We start from the raw sequence: 20,599 nt of genomic DNA on the forward strand, positions 1-20,599 counted from the left end.
GAAATGGTTATAATGGGAAAACATGTTTGAAAAATAACCCAGTTATTGATCGATAAACATGCAAAATTCCATTATTCTATTTCCAATGACTTACTAGGAGAAGCATTGCGTAAAGTTTTCCAATACAGAGAAACCTATTATTTCATGCGCAATCACTATAGGTGTGTCTCACCTACGTCAGAAACTGTTGCATTGTGGCTTCCAGCAGCCATGATTGAGGCCAGTTCTTGTAAGCCTATGGAATTTATGCGGGCAGGAGGGAGACACTGAGTCCCGCGACCGGTTAACTTTGCAGCAACTTTTCGCATACATAGACACAAACGTGCGCGTAGAATATAGTTCCGCTGCAATACTGCGGATTTTCTCACTGTCTGTGATATGAACAGCTCGGCGGCTAGGGCGAGACTGGCACGGTAGATGCTGAGTGCCGTTCTCGAGTGGATTGATACATAAAATCTGCTGCAAACTTAACCTGTCGCGGGGCTTAGTGACTCAAACAAACGTGCAGTTGATGCAGATGTAACGAACGCTGCATGGTAGATATTTACTTGTAAAATTGTCCGTAAATATGGCGTCTGTGCACATCCTGACGTCACGTGAAACCCCCCTATACTGTAGAATGCTTTTTTTTCCTTCGTTCCATTCCGCAAACAAATGTAGAGATTTCTAAGGTTTCTCTAGGTACTTTTTGTTCACTGGCTCTTTAAAATTAAGTTTGAAGGCTGATAATTTCGCTGTGGAGGAAAGAAAAAGTCTTAATTTGTTTCCTGGTGTTATTAGAAGAGACCCAATGGATGTCGCTGTGCGATCCAAGTGATCAATCCAATTCTCGAGACTCTAATTTTAGTTTCTGTTTCAGTACTTCTATGGAAAAGTTACAAGATTGATTGTGACTCCACGAAAACAAATTTTCTGGATCTCGGGCCCGGAAAGAAATGGTACTGAGATAGAATAGACGTAGATCCCCATCTCCCCGTCCATGAGGAAATCGTAAACACGTCACTGCTGACAGCATTTTCATCAGAACTGTAAACTAGTCTCTATATTCGTACCAACTCTTTGCCATATTAGCATGCGGAATATAGCTAGTGTAAACAACCCATTATATTTCAAAGGTAAAATAAAAGATCTGCTGTTAATGGAACAATGGCAGAGTCGGGGCACATACTGAAGGTATTAAGTCACTCACTAAAAGGAATTGTATTATTGTATTATTATTACTATTGTCTTTTGTATTTCTAGTTACACTTTTTTTTGTATGCAACTAATTCCTATGTATTTTTTCCTTTCTTCATTTTTTATTTGTTTATTTTTTTTAATTTTTTTATTATTATTATTATTATTTTTTTACGTTTAGCTTACTGCTCCATAAGTTTATAATAATCTCATATGTATTATCATATTGACAAGGGTTAGGTGGCAGAGCAGCCCTTGGCTGAACCTCGCCCGCTGAATAAAGAAAATTTATTATTATTATTATTATGACTGCAGTCTGTGTACGTTTTGTCATTTATGATATACTAGCTGATTGCCCAGCGTTGCCCGGGCATTTATTTATCCCAATCTTCTATGGAAAATAATGAACTAACTATAGTGTAAAATGAACTTGGAGTTGAACGGCATTGGGAGTGTTACTATTCATCTTAGCAACACCGAAAACTATGGATTCCACACATATATCGGTTGTTTTACATGTCACGCCCCTTTCCACTCCCACCCTTAGGGGTGCCAGGGGTGTCATAGAGTTGAATGTCATTGGGAGTATCACTATTCATCTTAGCGACCCCGAAAACTATGGATTCCACACTAGTATCGGTCGTTTTACCTGTCACCCACTTTCCACCCCCATCCTTAAGGGTTCCAGGAGTGTCTTGGAGTTGAATGGCATTGGGAGTTTCACTATTCATCTTAACGACCCCGAAAACTATGGATTCCACACTAATATCGGTCGTTTTACATGTCACCCCCTTCCGACCCCTACCCCTATGGATGTCAGGGGTGTTTTGCAGTTGAACGGCATTGGGAGTGTCACTATTCATTCATTTTAGCTACCCCGAAAACTATGGATTCCACACTAATATCGGTCGTTTTCGATTATTTTTACATATCCCCCTTCCCACCCCCACTCCTATGGGTGCCAATGTAACTAATTTTATTTACAGGTAAATGTAATCGTGTATGTCACCAATTAGCTTAGCGACTCCGAAAAGTATGGATTCGACACTAATGTAGGTCATTTTTTACATTTTATTTTTCACCCCCTCTCACACCCCATGCAGATAGGTGATGAACTTTGTGTTGAACGGCATTAGGAGTGTCACTATTCATCTTAGTGACCCCGAAAACTATGGATTCCACACTTATATCGGTCGATTTCGATTATTTTTACATGTCATCTTTCAACTATTTAATGCTACACAAACTATACAAATGCTGAAGAGATTTTCCTTTCACCACGTCGAACGAACAACTGCATGAGGTCATAGCATACTATGTTCCTCATTTGTTGAAAAGATTCTCTCGGGCTGTCGACCAGGTGAGTTGTGGAAAAGATTCCAAGCTTTATAGAACTAACGTTACTCTCATCTTCAGGGTAGACGGGGTAGAAGTACTTGTACCCTGAAGATGTGAGTGACGTTAGCTCTAGGTATACCCTGTCCCAGCTAACTGTGGAGCAAGGCCGCGCATAGCGGCAGAGGAGGAGGAGGTTAATCGAGTGGTGAAATCGCAGCGGGGCCAACCGTACGGTCCTGATCATACATGTACAGACATGTTATGGCATGTACGGACCTACGGCCTACACCTTAGGCCGTACGCTAAATGTACGGCTTCTCAAAATTTACACTTGTTGTTTTATCCCTAATATTTCCCAAAGAAATTCTTAACCCAAGCGTACGGACCTGGAGACAAAAATACGATCAGTTTGCCATGTGCGTTCGTATTATCCTTTTCAAAAGTTTGCAACACTGACAGAGCGAAGAAGGGAAAGCGGGTAACTCCAGTCGTCCATTACGCAATCCCGTTTCTCTCACTGTTCATTGGTGGAGCCGTCTCGCGTCACTACTTGCGCAGAGACTTGCTCTCGTTCGCCTGGTCTACAGTTAGCTGGTACAGGGTTTAGCTTGGAATCTTTTCCACAACACACCTGGTCGATAGCCCGAGAGAATCTTTTCAACAATTGCGGAACATAGTATGCTATGTCCTCATGCAGTTCTTCGTTCGACGCCGTGAAAGGAAAATCTCTTCAGCATTTGTATAGTTTGTGTAGCATTAAATAGTTGAAAGATCTAGTAACTACTCTATATTAAGATTTGCGAAAGAAACGAAAGAGACAAGTTTTTTTCATTGCTAGGTTAAATGACATTTGTGAGAATATAAAAAAATGAGATATCTATGATTCGGCTATGGCCCCCTAGATTCGGACGTTCCTACGATAACCATTAGGAACTAAGGATGACAGCATTGCACGTAAGCTCGCAACCAATGACCACAGTATGTGTAAGTTCACAGAAAGTTCAATAATAGTCAATTATCCCCACAGTAATAATTACCCTAACGACGGTAAGAAACAAATAAAAATAAATATGAGACTATTGATATTTTAAAGTAAATATTGATGCTTCTATGCTAGCACATGAAATCTAACAATTATTGTAGTCTAGTAATGGTTGTATTTGTTTTGTTTTGTTTTTGCATCAACTCCCCCCCCCCCCCTTCTTCGCTCTGCACACTTTGAATCTGGTGTTTCCCACCCAGTATCTCTTAATGGAAGACAATCCACATACTTTTAAGCTTGCCTATACCAAAATACAACTGCCATGCAATAGTGGAGATTTGTTAAATTTCCTCTCCTAGAAAATAATATGGAAATTAACCTTTTCAGAAATTAAATCGTAAATACCCCACTAAACTTTTCTGTACGGCACAAAACTAGCAGCCCCCCAAGGTTTTCCATGTTGCTGAATCAATTTGCTTTTTAAGATAACTAAATATACCTTGTGTCAAGAGCGTACAAATATATAGCTCTCACGAGAATTGAGTTAATTCCATTCTATTTCCTTCAATGATGAAACTCTCTTCAAGTTTATCTGCACAGTGTTGCAGAATGGAGGAAAATAATTATTTTGGCCCGTTTTCCTCACGAAAATTAAGTCAAATGGGGTTTCGAATGACAGTTGAATGTCACTGGAAGAAACGTTTCCCAATTAGGTAGAGAAGATTAATCAACCATCGATCGCATACATTGTATGTGACACAGGATAAAGGGAATGACAATGGGTTTCAGTTCACTTATAACAGCAGATAGAATCAACATATAATTTTTTTTTAATGTATGGATACATTAAAAAAATATATCCGAATCCACGCCTGTTCAAAGGAAACAGTTGGTTAATCTTTTCACGAGGGCACGTTAAGAGCCAATTAACAATTGTTGTTTGAATTGTTGACCGATCCTCTTTGTTAGAAATGTTTTAATGAACTCCTGAGACCATTACTCTCATCAATTATATTAGGGTTTGCCCTAGTTTGATGCAGGGTATTTATCGGAGAGCGAGCCCCGTTCCGATTTGTATCCAAAAACTTTCGGTGGCTGGGTAGGTGAATTTGCAAAGGACACTCACCTTACGTAAACTACATGTTTAATGACATACACATATGTTTACATACATTACACATTCCCTGTCACACAGATGACTAGAGATAAAACTGTAGACACAAAACGACGTCATGCAGCTATACTTTCTGCGCAATCGAAGACAAGTGTTGCCAACACCTACTTAGCAAATATAAAGAAAAATGTCTTGGCCGCCATGTTGGATCCAAGTACATTGTGGGGGCCAACAGTATTGGACAAATAATGGTCGGAATCACATATAAATAACTTATAGTTGCGTTTGCCGTGCAACCGCTAAATGCTCCAATAATACTAATCAGAACATAGGCTATGTCGATTCTGATAAATAAAACCATTATAATTAAATCATTAATTACTCAAGTATACCTACACATACGTTGAATTTGGAAAAATCTATAATTTTACTTTTTGCAGTCTGTGTGGTCGTCAAAACAACAACACACAAAATTCCCGAAAATTCTCAAACCACAACCAATTTACATTCAAGTTTGGGTACCTAATTAGCCATCATCATTATGTTATCAATGTACCTTCTTTTAAATAACTTGTGAATGCACTTGGGGTTTACGATTAAGAAAGAATAAATAATTAAGCAATAATACGAGGGTCACTATTTATATTTTGAGCCTTGGCAACACTGATTGAAGTTAGGCGCGATTTGACGTTTGCACGGAATCGTCTGGCATTATTGACCATAACGTACTTCAAATGTTTTGTCAATAGCTTCATTTGTGTTGTTTATGCTGCCTTGGAGATTGCGCGACAACAATAAAATGGAATTAACTCGTGAACATTTTCGTGCGATGATTTTTTACGATTTTCGACGTGGATTATCAAGACAAGAGTGCATCGATCAACTTACTTCCACATTTGGCGATGAAGCCCCATCCTTTGCCACTGTGAAACGCTGGTATAACGAATTTAATCGTGGCCGCCATTCGCTCACCGACGAGATTGGCGAAGGTCGTCCAAAATCAGTTGTTGTTCAAGAATTGAATTTTTTGAATTTGAATTTAAAATTTTGGGAACGTCAGCACTTAGGCTATTTTGCTCCCTTCACATTATATGGGGGCCAGCCCCTTATCATTACAAATAACAACTCTAACGTTGCTTAACTAAAAATCTTAAAATCTTCTGACTTTTGTTAAAAGCTGAGGCTGTAAACGGGCACTCAGCACACACAAGGACAAAAAACAGGACAACACACACAAAATTATACTGGCCATAGTGCCAGTCGCCAGAGCCTCGTTAGTCTTTAGTCCAGGGTGCACTACGTGGAAGTGAGGTTGACTTTTGGACGCCTTAGAAGAAGGCCGCCCCTTAGACCCCGTTGTTCAAGAAAACATTGATTCTGTGCAAAACCTAATACTGCAAGATCGTCATGTGACATACTGTGAGATTGAGGCAACCATAGGCATTAGTTCCACCAGCATATATAAAATATTACATGATCATTTAGCTGTGAGAAAGGTATGTTCTCGTTGGATCCCACACAATTTGACAAAAACTCAAAAAGATGCTCGCGTCAATTGGTGCAAACAAATGCTCAATAAATACAATCGTGGTGCTTCAAAAGACGTATATAAGATTGTAACAGGTGACGAATCATGGATAAATGCATATGAGCCCGAACGTAAACAGCAGTCGACTGTATGGGTGTTTCAAGATGAACCCAATCCAACAAAAGTTGTTCGCGCTCGAAGCACATCGAAACAAATGGTCGCCTGTTTTTTCGGGAAAACTGGTCATGTGGCAACTGTGCCTTTAGAGGAACGCAGAACGGTCAACTCTGAATGGTACACAACAATTTGTTTGCCAGAGGTCTTCGGTCAAATACGGAAAACAAACAAACGCCGTCGGATCATTCTTCATCAAGACAATGCCAGCTGTCACACATCTCGTCTAACAACCGACTTTATGAACAGTCAAAAAATCGAATTGATGGGTGGGTCATCCGCCGTACAGTCCTGATTTGGCACCCAATGACTTCTTCTTGTTCCCGAATGTCAAGAATAAATTGCGTGGACAACGATTTTCGTCGGCGGAAGACGCCGTTGATGCGTTCAAAAACCATATTATGGAGGTGTCTCAAGAAGATTGGAAAAACTGCTTTGACAAATGGTTCGAACGAATGCAAAAGTGTATTGACCATAAAAAAGAATACTTCGAAAAACAATAAAGCAGTTTTCAATGCCAAATTCCTGTTTTTTTCATTGTTAGGCTCAAAATATAAATAGTGACCCTCGTAATAAACAACATTTTGTGTATGACTACCATGCGTGAGACCCGGGTTCGATCCACGGCGGAGGAGAACCGTGATTTTTTCCCACCTATTCAAGCGGCTCCAGCGCCCATACAACGTCGTACAAAGTGGGTACCTGGAGGATACTCTGGTAGGTAAAGGCGGCCAGGGGTGTAGTGCTGATCATATCACCCTCAACTTCGGCCGTAATCAGGAACAACCCCTATAAGCCTGCATGGCTTGGTGCAAAGCTTTTTTCAATAATGTGTGTGTGTTATTTCGAAGTTATAACTTACTATAAATACAACAGTATCGGTAATCTTTTCTGCCATTTATCGGTAATTTTGTTAGGGGGGGGGGGATCAGTCCCTCTTCTTCTTAAACTCCCCTCCCAAATACAGCCTCTGGGTTTGAGTTAGTGTTGTCCACGAGACGAGACATGTATCGTCTCGTCTCGTGTCCCGTCTCGAAAACGAGACGAGACACGAGACGGGACAAGCGTTTCAAAATTCGAGACCAGATGAGACTGACCACCTGTCACGGGACGGGACGAGACGGCTCGTGAAAAATCTCGTCTCGTCTCGAAAGTCTCGAAAAAAATACAAACAAAATAATTAATCAGTTGCGAAAATGTATTTACTCGGAGTAAAGGATATTCTTTGGAAAGCCAAATCAGCTTCTATTACATAAAAAGGCAATCTTATTTAGTTTTTATACTCTTCCGAAATCCAGTATTACTTCCATTTTTCAATGTATTCAAGCTTAGTAATTTTAAGCTGTAATAGTACTCCAGATAGAAGTACTTTGCTAAAATACCGATTCAGATATCTATTTGTATAAAAATAATGTGTGAGAGAAGTATTTTCGATAATTTCTTTGAATGAAAAATTTATGAAAAATATTGTAAACCTTACGAAAATTACGAAAATTGCTGGCTTTGTTTGCTTTTCCATAGTAACGACATTTATTATTTGTTTATCCTTACAACAGCTTAAATATATTTAACGCCTTTAAAGTAAAAACTACTCCTATAACGCGCAGGGTGGTATTTGTAGGGGGGATGGGGGGATTTCCCCCCTCTGGGTACGTGTATCCCTCTCTGCTTGATAAATTTTATCCATGGGCGGTAAATGTTATATGGCAAAATGTCATTATCTCATGCTGTCACTAGACAGTCAGTAGAATTTCCCCCCACTGGAAATTTCTTAAATACCACACTGAACAGTTAAGTGAGACATACAATAGTTGTTATCTTCACAACACGATTATTCCCGTACAAGGAATAAGGAATAATCCACATAAAATTGTGCCATCTAAGAAACGGACCTAAAGCAATTTTTTGTAGTCTTCTCATTGAAGTAAGTGATGTGATTTTTGACATGTAACCTCCCTTGCTAATTGTAATATTTCCCCATCCAAACCCCCTCGCGGTCAGTAATCATATTCTCTAGGTAACTCTCACCTCTTAACTTTTTATTAAGCATTCTGTCTGTATAAACATGACATTTCCCAGCGGAGGGAGAATTCCCTCCCTTCAAAATAATAAACGGGAATTCCGCTTTCGCCGAAATTTTTACTTGGATGGGAAATATGATATAATGCGCCTCTGGGTAATTGGGCGAAACGGGATTCGGCAAAAAGGGAAGACATGAAAACTAAAATTGGAGCAAGAAAACACCTGAATTCTGTGAAGAAATGTAATCAATTTGTGGCATAACTTCCCTGATTTATCGTTATTCTCTCCTGTTTGTCGCGGCGCTTCGGCACGAAGAATTGCGTTTATTACTGTTGGTTCGTTCGCAAGCGACACTTCTACTTGTAGCTTTTCGCCTGTCGTGTGTTGTTTGTCGCATTGGTAAGACCGAAGTAAGAAGTGACCAGACCAAAGTAACAACCTATGTCAATTTCCGAACCTAAGTAGCACGACCAGCTGCACGTGTCGCTGGGAAAAGGTTGTTTTTTTTTCACTGCCCATATCAACATCTCATTTGTAATTAATTTCTTGCGTCGGTTAAGCATTCTCTTATTTTTCCACAGTTCTAGATGTTCCAACATTTCTTCGATTCTTTAGCCTCTTTCGAGATATTTCTGTAAGATTCCCCCTCGCAAAACGTAATTCGCTACACGATGCCCGTTACGAATTTGCCCAGTTGAAAAATCCTGAAATTTCCTCAACAACTGCTACCCCAACATCCTTGCGCCAAACGATGTGGAGGTAGCCACTGCCATTGTTTAGTGTAGGTCCTCTTCCAGCCATATTGGGGACAATCGTCATAAAATTCTCGCCAGCACAAACAGTTCATTCATTGCGACCCCTCTTCTCAAAATCAACAGCTCCATCCTCAGTACTGGTTGCAAACTCTAAAGATTTCGCACCAAAAACCTGGTAATAGGCCAATACATTTTAGTTAGATACTCTGCGTTGATGTAAAGAATCTATATTGCCTGAAGTCAAAGAAGTATAAAGCGACATGCAAGAGGCAAGAAGCGAAGCCTGCCACTTGGAAATGAACCCTCAGTAATAAATATAACCTTCAGAACCGAAGCGACATGACGAGCGGGACGTGTCGCTTGTCGCTTTCGTGTCGCTCGGACTTGACCGTTTTCTAATGTAGTGCATCGTGTCGCCTCTGTCCGTTGGTAGCGCGTGGGTAGGGAAAGCCTGCTTAGAAACTAAAGGAGCTTGTGTCGCTTGTAACTTCGGTGCGAAACCCTTGTGTCGCTTGGATATTCCACCGATCGAACGCAGGCTTGAACGGCGTCTCATGCCGCCACGGTGTGCAATACTGCTGTTGATGGGCTAGTTCCCAAGCAGCATGTGTCCCGTTTCGCTTCGGTTTGAACTCTCCCTTAAATGAAACTTTGCAACCCAAGCGACGCAACAAACTGTTCGGGGTCGATTGTCGCTTGCGTGTTGAACGGATTCGACCGTTTTCTGAATACCGTGCGTCATGTTGCCTCGGACTGTGAATGCTTGTTAATAAACTGAAGTTGCCTGTGTTACGTGTGAACTACCATGTCGCTTGTCACTTCGTTCTGAACGCTACCTCAAGGGAGCTTGCACACCAAATCGACACGCAACAGACGAGAAGCGATAAGCAACCGCTTGGAATCGAACACTCAGTAAAAGTGACCTCCCGAACCGAAGTAACACGACAAGTGTCCTTTATCGCTGAAACTTAATATCGTGCATAGTGTAGCCTCGGTCTGTTAGTTGGAAGTGCATATTATGGGGTGAATATTTGCCTATATACGGAAGGGGTTCGTGTTGATCGTAACTTCGGTGAAAACTCCCCATGCGGCTTGTTGCCTGTCGCTTGTTGCTTTGGTCTGAAAGCTCCCTTAGTGTACAATGGATAAAAGAGTTGATTGAAGGCAGAAATAAAACAAAGTAAATTTCATTCTCTACTTATTGGTAATTAAGAAACATTATATTAAATACTAGCTGATTGCCCGTCGTTGCTCGGGTATTTATTTATCCCAATCTTCTATTGAACAGGAAAACATTGAATTCTAACTATAGTGTAAAATGAACTTGGAGTTGAACGGCATTGGGAGTGTCACTATTCATCTTAGCGACCCCGAAAACTATTGATTCCAAACTAATATCGGTCGTTTTACATTTCACCCCCTTCCATAGGTGTGCCAGAGGTGTCTTGGAGTTGAACGGCATTGGGAGTGTCACAATTCATCTTAGCGATCCCGAAAACTATTGATTCCACACTAATATCGGTCGTTTTACATTTCACCCCCTTCCCTTGGTGTGCCAGAGGTGTCTTGGAGTTGAACGGCATTTGGAGTGTCTATATTCATCTTAGCGACCCCGAAAACTATTGATTCCACACTAATATCGGTCGTTTTACATTTCACCCCATTCCCTAGGTGTGCCAGAGGTGTCTTGGAGTTGAACGGCATTGGGAGTGTCTATATTCATCTTAGCGACCCCGAAAACTATTGATTCCAAACTAATATCGGTCGTTTTACATTTTACCCCCTTCCCTAGGTGTACCAGAGGTGTCTTGGAGTTGAACGGCATTGGGAGTGTCACTATTCATCTTAGCGATCCCGAAAACTATTGATTCACACTAATATGGGTCGTTTTACATTTCACCCCCTTCCCTAGGTGTGCCAGAGGTGTCTTGGAGTTGAACGGCATTGGGAGTGTCTATATTCATCTTAGCGACCCCGAAAACTATTGATTCCAAACTAATATCGGTCGTTTTACATTTCACCCCCTTCCCTAGGTGTACCAGAGGTGTCTTGGAGTTGAACGGCATTGGGAGTGTCACTATTCATCTTAGCAACCCCGAAAACTATTGATTCCACACTAATATCGGTCGTTTTACATTTCACCCCCTTCTCTAGGTGTGCCAGAGGTGTCTTGGAGTTGAACGGCATTGGGAGTGTCTATATTCATCTTAGCGATCCCGAAAACTATTGATTCCACACTAATATCGGTCGTTTTACATTTCTCCCACTTTCCTAGGTGTGCCAGAGGTGTCTCGGAGTTGAACGGCATTGGGAGTGTCTATATTCATCTTAGCGACCCCGAACACTATTGATTCCACACTAATATCGGTTGTTTTACATTTCACCCCCTTCCCTAGGTGTGCCAGAGGTGTCTTGGAGTTGAACGGCATTGGGAGTGTCTATATTCATCTTAGCGACACCGAAAACTATTGATTCCACACTAATATTAGTCGTTTTACATTTCACCCCCTTTCCTAGGTGTGCCAGAGGTGTCTTGGAGTTGAACGGCATTGGGAGTTTCACTATTCATCTTAGCGACCCCGGAAACTATTGATTCCTGGCTAATATCGGTCATTTTACATTTCACCCCCTTCCCTAGGTGTGCCAGAGGTGTCTTGGAGTTGAACGGCATTGGGAGTGTCACTATTCATCTTAGCGACCCCGGAAACTATGGATTCCAGGCTAATATCGGTCGTTTTCGATTATTTTTAAATGTAGCCCCTTCCCGCCCCGACCCTAGGGGTTCCAGGGCTGTCTTACCCCCACAGTATTTCGAAGTTTGGTCATCGTTAATGTCACCAATTAGCTTAGCTACTCCGGAAACTATGGATTTGACACTAATCATGGTAAGTTTTTACAATTTAATGAATTTGGAGTTGAACGGCATTAGGAGTATCGCTATTCATCTTAGAGACCCCGAAAACTATGGATTCCTGGCTAATATCGGTTGTTTTACATTTCACCCCCTTCCCTAGGTGTACCAGAGGTGTCTTGGAGTTGAACGGCATTGGGAGTGTAATTTTACATGTCACCCCTCCCCTCCCCCACCTCCAGGGCTGTCTTACCCCCCACCATATTTCTTTCGAGATTTAAAGTGATACGCGTACCAAGGTTGGTTGAAATCGCTCCAGGCGTTCGAGAGTTATACCGGATCAAACATACACACACACACACACACACACACACACATACATTTTTATATATTAGATTAATGTCCTTATGGTTAACGAACATTATTTATTCTCACTATACAGTGAACAAAATATTTTAAGTTTTTATCCACTTTCGGAATAATATTTTGTGATGTCTTCGAGTTTTAACATTTGTTGGCATAATATCCTGCATTACTTTTAAGAGACGAGACGAGACAAAACGAGACGGGACGAGACGAGACGGGACAGAACCATTCGAGACGAGACACGGGACGAGACAAACGTATATTTTCGAGACGAGACACAGGACGAGACAAACGTATATTTTCGAGACGAGACACGAGACGAGACGGGAATTTCACGAGACGGGACGAGACAGACCAAAGTCTCGTCTCGTCTCGTCTCGTGGGCAACACTAGTTTGAGTAGTGAACTTCATAGACTAGGTAATTTTAATGGTCAATTCATTTAATGATTGGTTGATTGATTGGGACTGGACCTACAGTTTAAAGTGGGATCCGAACCACTACGTGCCTCCACCGGGTATCGAACCCGGAACCTCTTTATTACAAGGCGACGACGCTACCACTGTGCTATCGGGGAGGCCCCAATTCATTTAATGGAATTGCCTTTGATCCATTGATTTGATTTATTTTACTTCGCTTTTCTGCCACATTTGGCTAAACGAGAAGATGAGGATAAACAGTGAAGAGATAGACGAAACACGAGAATCACAAACACATAAGGACGACACATCACACGTAAGTCCCATACAGGATGCATGTCCAAGCGCCAGAACCCCCTTAGTCTGCACTACGTGAGCGTCTTCAGAAAGGGCCAAGCATTACACACATGGAATTGCTCCATTGCTTCAGATAGGACATTTAGAACTGTAACATTATTGAAATGGTACAGGTCGGGGCTGAGTATTATTTGATCTATTATTACGATAGTTTAGGAGATCCTAGTTTTGTTAAAGTACCTTACACATTTAGTTTGAGCGTATTACAAAATGCTAGGAGTAATTTTTCCATTAAAAGCATATATTTTTGTATACATCTAACCCGAATACCATAAATTTCATCAGCCTACTTTATGCACAAATCGTGATTGGAACCAGTGTCTAATGTCGGATCTGAACCAAGCTGTATCTCTTTACCTGAAATGAAAGCCGGTAACTCTTGATTACAATGGAACAGTCTTCACCACAAAGTTATCTGGAAGAGTAGTTGAGGACCCCGCCAGTGTCTGTCGCTATTTAATATTCGCAATTAATTTGCATGTACTTAGAACTTATTTGCACGGGTTTTAATTAATTTGCACGTACTTATAACTAATTTGCACGGGTTTTAATTAATTTGCATGTACTTAGAACTAATTTTCACGTATTTATAATACTTTACATTTATGTATTTGCTTATTTATAACTTTTATGAATATATAATTATTTATTTTATGAAAAAATATGTATATAGAAGGTAATTAGAGGTACTAAACGCTATGCATATGGTTTTATATTCATTACTGCAAAGTATGTAATGTATAAATCGATAATATTAATGTTTATAATATTGAAAATAAGTTTTTATGGTTTATGAACCGCTATGAACGGTGGTAATGGCTGTAGGTACAGGTCCAATTACGATTTGGGACGGTCCCGGTACTCGAACCCGCGATATGTAACGTTATTAATTAGTACTATGCAATAATTTCATTATGTTATGAAAGACGGTGGTTTCACACGCTAGACAGAATACTGTCTCCGAATCTCAAGTCTGCGCTGAGGGTAGACGAGAAAGGAATTTGGGAGATGTGCGGTCAAGGTCAAATAACGTCAGAACGTGAGAACAAAGAAAGACCATTCATCCTCATCGTCGCCATCAGCCTAAAATATAGAAAAGCGACTTGAAATGATGAAAAATAATAAGGAAAAATAGAGGATATGCAACTGCAGAAACTTGTGACAATTAATTCTCAAACGTATACGTTTATCTGTGCTACCATGTAATCAAAGGATCCCGAGTTTGCGAGCAGGTAGTTAGTTAAATGCCTTCAATATGTTGGGTCGTGGCTTTCTCTTTGCCCATACCTTTGGTCTTGTCAGTTATCCGCTTCCCAGGAGTGTCGGGGTTTGTTCATCATTTCTCGGAGAAACTACATGCGGAACTTATTGTGCTGGCCTTCCAACCTGTCACAAGGAACAGTGAACGAAGTTTGGAGAAGGACAAATGTTGCTCTTGGCCGCGGTTCTAGCGACTTAAATGCAATGGTATCGGTGTAAAAATTTAACCGATACTTACGGATTCGGATACCATTGATATTGGCCTATACCAATACAGCGGTATCGATATCGCCTCAGTTCTACTTAAATTACATAAAGAGTTTCAGAACAAATTTTCTAAATCATTTTCGTCGTGGTCTAAGACTTCTTATCTTGTTTTCCTAGAAAGCTCCAATGAATGTCTTAATTGAATCCCAAAGCAGGTGTTGATCCTTCTAGAGGGAGAAAAAGTAATCCAGCACCACCTCCTGGCCCGTTGTCTCTGATAGGAGAACGGCAAAGAAAATGTCCAGACGTCTTGTGTCGTGTCTCGTTCTATTCCTCGCCTCATTTCATGAAATCGTAAAGATGACTTTTACGACGCGCTTCAGCTGAGGCCACTGGTGAGACGTGACATAGGGGAAACTTGTGCAAGAGAATGTTTACCTGAAACTTTGAGGTTAAAGTCTGCCTCTTCTCGATATCGCAGTCCCTACATCCGTCGATGTCTTCAAACTAGCCCATCAATCTTAATTTTTACAGGATTCTGTATTTGCTATTTCAACTTTTACGTAACTTGTTTATGCCGTTTCGATCTTTCGATCATGGGATAACGATGAAGAAGCAGTTACACGACAGGGCAAGCACATTTATCCGTCCATCAACCTAGTGTTGCATCGTTTTAGGCTACCACAGAGACTGACTAGTATGATCTCGGATAGCTATAAAAGGGTATCTACGAATAATTTGAACCGACCTTCGTGGTGGAGTGGTTAGACAAAACGCCAGGGGTAGCCGGGTTTGAATTTTGGCCTAGGCATTATTTCTGAGTTTCCCTTCATCAATTTCATCATATCACGCATCCTCATAGTTTCGATTAGCCAAAAGTAGCAGAAACGTGACGTTAAATAACAAAAATAAAATCAGTCATTTGTAATATTAGTTTGCACTGTATGTTATGCAGTACACACATTTCAAGCATATTTCACTACAATGCCATGAATTTTGAGTAATTGCATTTATTTCGCATGTTACGTTTATGAGATGCTATTTGGTAAATGTAGTGTTGTATAGATAGAAACATTAATTATGTGAAAAGTCTCTAAAATGTTTGCGCTGTAACAAGTACCGTAAGAGCGTATAACAATCACCGTTTCGAATGACAGGCAGCAACTTCAGCAAGTAATTGTAATTAGAGGGCGGGTGTTAACTTTCAAACGGCAAAGTTTTGTACAAAATGTGTGAAGCTGCATTGGAAGCAACAAATGAAACTCTCCAACAGCACTTTAAAATAAATGCAGTGATGTTACGATTTTTTTATAGTAACTATTGATATATTTTTTGCAGGTGCCATTAAATCCGTTGTCAACAGCAGTGTGATGTGAATATTTGTGTACTTAGTCTCAGTCTAAAGGTACGCAGAGTGCCAAAGTAAAGATAAATCCTTGTGTCTTTACAAAACAACAATTGGTTGATGGTGAAAACAAGGCTACATGCTATTTTAAATACAAATGGAATATACATTTGGGTTCAAGTCACTTATACACAACGGAGAATTTTTGTAATTTAATCCCAGATGCCAAAAGTTCAGGTTCAGCTTTGAACCCACATATTAAAAATGTTAATTTTCTTCATTCTTAAAAAAATGTCAAGAAAATTTGGAAGTTTATATCCAATATTTACACACAATACATTTCGAATGAACACTTCTTGATTGTCTGAGTTGGTATTTTAAGTCCACTTTATGCACAATAAGTCTAATATGAACTGGACCTACAGTTTAAAGTGAGATCCGAACCACTATGTGCATCCACCGGGATTCGAACCCGGGACCCTTAGATTACAAGGCGACTACGCCACCACTGCGCCATTTGGAAGGCTATCATCTCTTGATTTGGGATGATATTTTCCCCTCTGTTGGTTCACTTTATTTTTAGTTAATTGCATATCATATTGATGTCATTAATTAAATATTTTTAAAAAATTATGAACTATTCAAAATGTACTAGAAATGTAAATAAAAGCACAATACTCAAGCACGCGCACGCACAAATTTACAGACAACATAACAAAAGTTAATCCTCGAGGACTAAAAAGTACAATAATTTAAAACGGAAAGAGTAACAATGCAGAACATGTAACATTTAGAAATGAAGGGTATTTACCTGTCAATTCCAATTGCTGTGAGGGTGTATACGCTTACAATCACCGATACGTGTTGCATTAGAATCACTATCGGACAAAATCCTGGATAGAAAATCCATCGGCCCAGCATGAACCTAAAAGGGAGGGACAGAAACATGTCAACAAGCTTTTATACGGATGATGCGAACAACAAATTCAGCCACCTCGGTGGCTGAGGCCATCCAGTGATGAACCAAGATCTCGCCAACGAAGGTTGTAGTGCGAGTCCTGGTTTAAGCACAGATGCCCCTTTTTAAGCGTTCTTGTATAAATGTCATATAAACATTGTCCATCAACATCGTCACGATTAGCCTAAACATATAAAAAGCTACAAGAAAATAGAAAAATTCCAAATATAATTAAAATCTAAAACTCAACTGAAGGGCAGAGGTGAAACCAAGAATTTATTTTGGGGGAGACGAGTACCAGGATAAACGTATCAATAATAATAATAATAATAATAACAACAACAACAACATTATTATTATTATTATTCTTGTTAATGTAGATGTAGGAGCAGTAGTAGTATCAAACACAGAAAATGAAAGACAGAAAATGGGGCCTCCCCCATGGCGCAGTGGTAGCGTCCTTGCCTTGTAATCAAGGGGTCCCGGGTTCGATACCCGGTGGAGGCACAAGTGGTTCGGAACCCACTTTAAACTGTAGGTCCAGTCCCGATTAGCCTTACTGTGCATAAAGTGGACTTAAAACAGCAACTCAAACGAAAGACAGAAAATGCATGATAAATGCATTCCGAACAAAATTCTGTCTTTACACAAAACATGTATAACTTGCAACATGGAGGGACGTAAAATAAGAAAATAAATGTGTAATATTCTAACACTAATTATGTACGCATTTAAAGCTTCTTTAATAAAGATTATTTAAATACATTACATAATCAATTCGTCCACCTTATAATAAACCATGAGCAAAAAAATATATAAATTGTGCAGCTTCTTTCCCTTAAAATACTTAAGACAAAACCCAAATAAGAGAAGTGTCATTTCTCTCTCTGATAATTTACAATGTATGACAGAAAATAATCATGCGCTGCGAGCGAAGCGAGCAAGAAAATTTTAGATCCAATTTCTTGCAAACTGAAAACAATGTTGATTTAATATGGCGCAAATAATTTCACGGGGCACCATGGCATTCTGTTTTACAACTTTTTTCATTTAGATCGGTCGGCTCCCAGACTCTAGATACGGCTCCCAGGCCCTAGCTACGGCTCAAAACTTGATAAGACTAAAAAAAGGAAGCATTGCGAGCGAAGCGAGCAAGAACATTTCACGAAATGTATTTTTACTTGCATCACATTTGAAATCTAGAGGGCGGTTGCCCCTTTGTGCACCCTGCATGTGCCTCTGGCTGTCAATGTTTAATCCCCCTACCTCCCCTTGAATCGATTTCGGTCCAAGGTTGGAGTGGGGGCAATGCCTCCCCTGCCCTCTGTGGTTGCGCCATTGCTGAAAGTTCAGGGGATGAGAGAAAATCATTCTTCTGTCGTAAGCGAGGTAGTGGTGTCATTCCATCGAAGAAGAAGAGAGGCCATCACTGAGGCATCGTTTCATACATTTGACACTTCCATTCTTCAAGCCAATGTCTTTCTACCTTTTCTCTTACATGTCCAGTAACATTTTCCAATTAAAATGTCATTTCGCTGGAGTTTGACGAACGTTGACTTACCTGTTTTATTCCCCTACCCTTCAACTATAGATAAGAAGGCAATAAATATTTAGGATGTAATATTCTTGGTAAGCCCAAAACTTATGTTGAATCTAAGGGCTCTTGTGTCCCTGGAACCGGAATGGATTGGAAGAGACGAGCGGAAGAAAAACACCAGAATCAATCAAGTCTAAGTTTGCTCACTATGGACGGAGCAGTGCGAAGCGAAAATAACTATTTTCTGGATTGATAATATTTTATGGATAAAGGTAGACCTTATCGTTTTATCATAAATGAAGAAGACACTATTCGAATGTCAAAGGATATCTTCATATCCTCCTGGAAAAGTATGCATTTTTTAAAATTATTGAACGATATGAAAGAATGTGATGGAATAGGTTGCATTTGATCACTTTACCTTTTCAGCTCGTCGTTCGTAACTACATCCGAGGAAAGGTTTTGGTTTCACGCCGAGATCCGTCGCGGAATGGTTAGCACAGAGCGCTACGACGCCAGAGATCCCTGTTTCGAATACCGGCCTGGGTATGGATGTTGTTTCTGAGTGCCCTTCATCAATTTGATTCCATCGTCACTCATCCTCATCTTCGAGATTAGCCAAAAGAGTCAAAAACCGAAGTAAAATAAACCAAATCAATCAATCAATCTTGGTTTCAATTCCTGCTGAGACTCACTTCAACCCTACACAAGTCCTCCCGAAGATACGCGAAACGAAAGTGTGAGGGATTTATAAAATCACGCTGCTTTCTTCCTCACCCCATGCCAATTGGAGCGGATGCGAACTGTAGATAACTTTCTCCACAAAATTTCTAAAAACTTCTCCAGAGATGTGATCTTGCATTTGATTACATATAGTTTTGTAACGTCCCCGGCTGTCAGCCTGATTTGTACCTTTATAAGTTATCAAGGTTGTATTTTCATTAGTTGATTTTGTAATGGCACTTCTGATCTGTATGTTAATTAATACCCTAAGTTGGTAACTTTGGCTGTATTCAATATACCTTAAGCACCGAGTTCATATGTATGCCACTAGAGGCGCCTCGGTAGTAGTTATTACTGTGCGCAGCTGTTCAGCGCAACCATAGTAAATCTAAGTAGTTCTTAGAATCGCCACATGCTTACGCTGCGATCGGGGCTCCCAATGCTATAAAAGAAGCCTGATTGTGGCCTTAGTATCAGTTGGTTTGTGGACACTGACTGGAGCACATCGAGGGCTGGCTCCTCAGCTTAGGCTGAGAGGTCCACCTCCAGCCCCAACAGCCTGGTCTGAACCCGGTTAAGACTGTGGAGAGGTATCCGAACCTTGGTTCGACCCCAGCCTCGTGCTGAGGAACAAGGTACCCGAGCCTTAGTTGGCTCGTCCCTAAGTCTTTAACTGAGCGGTAGGTAATCGAACCAGATTCGATCCCGGCTTCGTGCTGTGAGGAGTCTCTTGTCATACCGACTGGTTCGACCCCCGGTGTTGCATCGCGTACCGTGGGAAGGCACCCGAACGTAAGTTCGTACCAGTATGTATATACTGAAAGTAAAAGTGCCAGAACGTTTCTTTTTTTGGTATATATATATATATCCCCACCCCCTTACTCCTCGCTCTGAGAGAGATATATTCTTTAACGAAGGCCATGACTATAATCAGGATAAGTAAATTTTAGTATCAATGTCATTGGCACCCGATTAAAAGTTAATAGCGCCAAGCTAAAGGAACTTTAGAATTAACAAGGGAAAATTTTAATAATATTAAATTGTTTAAGAATTGTATTAATTTTGGTATATGCAAATTTTTCTCATTATGCCATTGTAAACGAGTGTAGTTTTATGCAAAGGAATTTTTATTGTAAATTGGACTTTGTAAATTATAATAATTGTAAGCAAGTTTTGACTAAAGTATGTTCAACGGGCCTTTATTTAAATAAACAGTTATGCAATATTTAGTAATCGAGTTTCCCATATTTTCACCCAGCAAGCCCTGAGTGTGTATAAGAGTTCTCATACTCCCGACAAATGTGAGTAGCAATAATGGGTAATGCAACAGCGTCGGCCATTGGCGCACCGTTCGCCTGCACCAGGTTGCCGTTGGTTCGTGTCTTTACGAACGTTGCATTATTTGGCGCCATAACGCGGGGCTCGATTTGAATAACGAGGGGCTCGATTTGCATAACGTAGTGCTCGATTTGCATAACATTTGGCTCG

General features: G+C 40.4%; 1 protein-coding gene and 1 non-coding gene across 2 annotated transcripts in view; one reads left to right on the forward strand and one right to left on the reverse strand.

Annotated features, from left to right (window-relative positions):
• LOC145995094 (RYamide receptor-like) overlaps nt 1-20,599 on the reverse strand; it is a 320,260-nt gene that overhangs the window by 141,142 nt on the left and 158,519 nt on the right. The window contains exon 4 of the mRNA XM_083131628.1: nt 16,705-16,818. Within this exon, the coding sequence (XP_082987754.1) occupies nt 16,705-16,818 (114 nt within the window). The remainder of the gene's footprint in view (nt 1-16,704; nt 16,819-20,599) is intronic.
• TRNAT-UGU (transfer RNA threonine (anticodon UGU)) lies at nt 17,284-17,358 on the forward strand. The gene has a single exon. It is a non-coding gene; the product is annotated as a tRNA-Thr (tRNA).

This window comes from Lepisma saccharinum, chromosome 11 (assembly GCF_977018435.1).
Source record: "Lepisma saccharinum chromosome 11, izLepSacc3.1, whole genome shotgun sequence".
NCBI lineage: Eukaryota > Metazoa > Arthropoda > Insecta > Zygentoma > Lepismatidae > Lepisma > Lepisma saccharinum.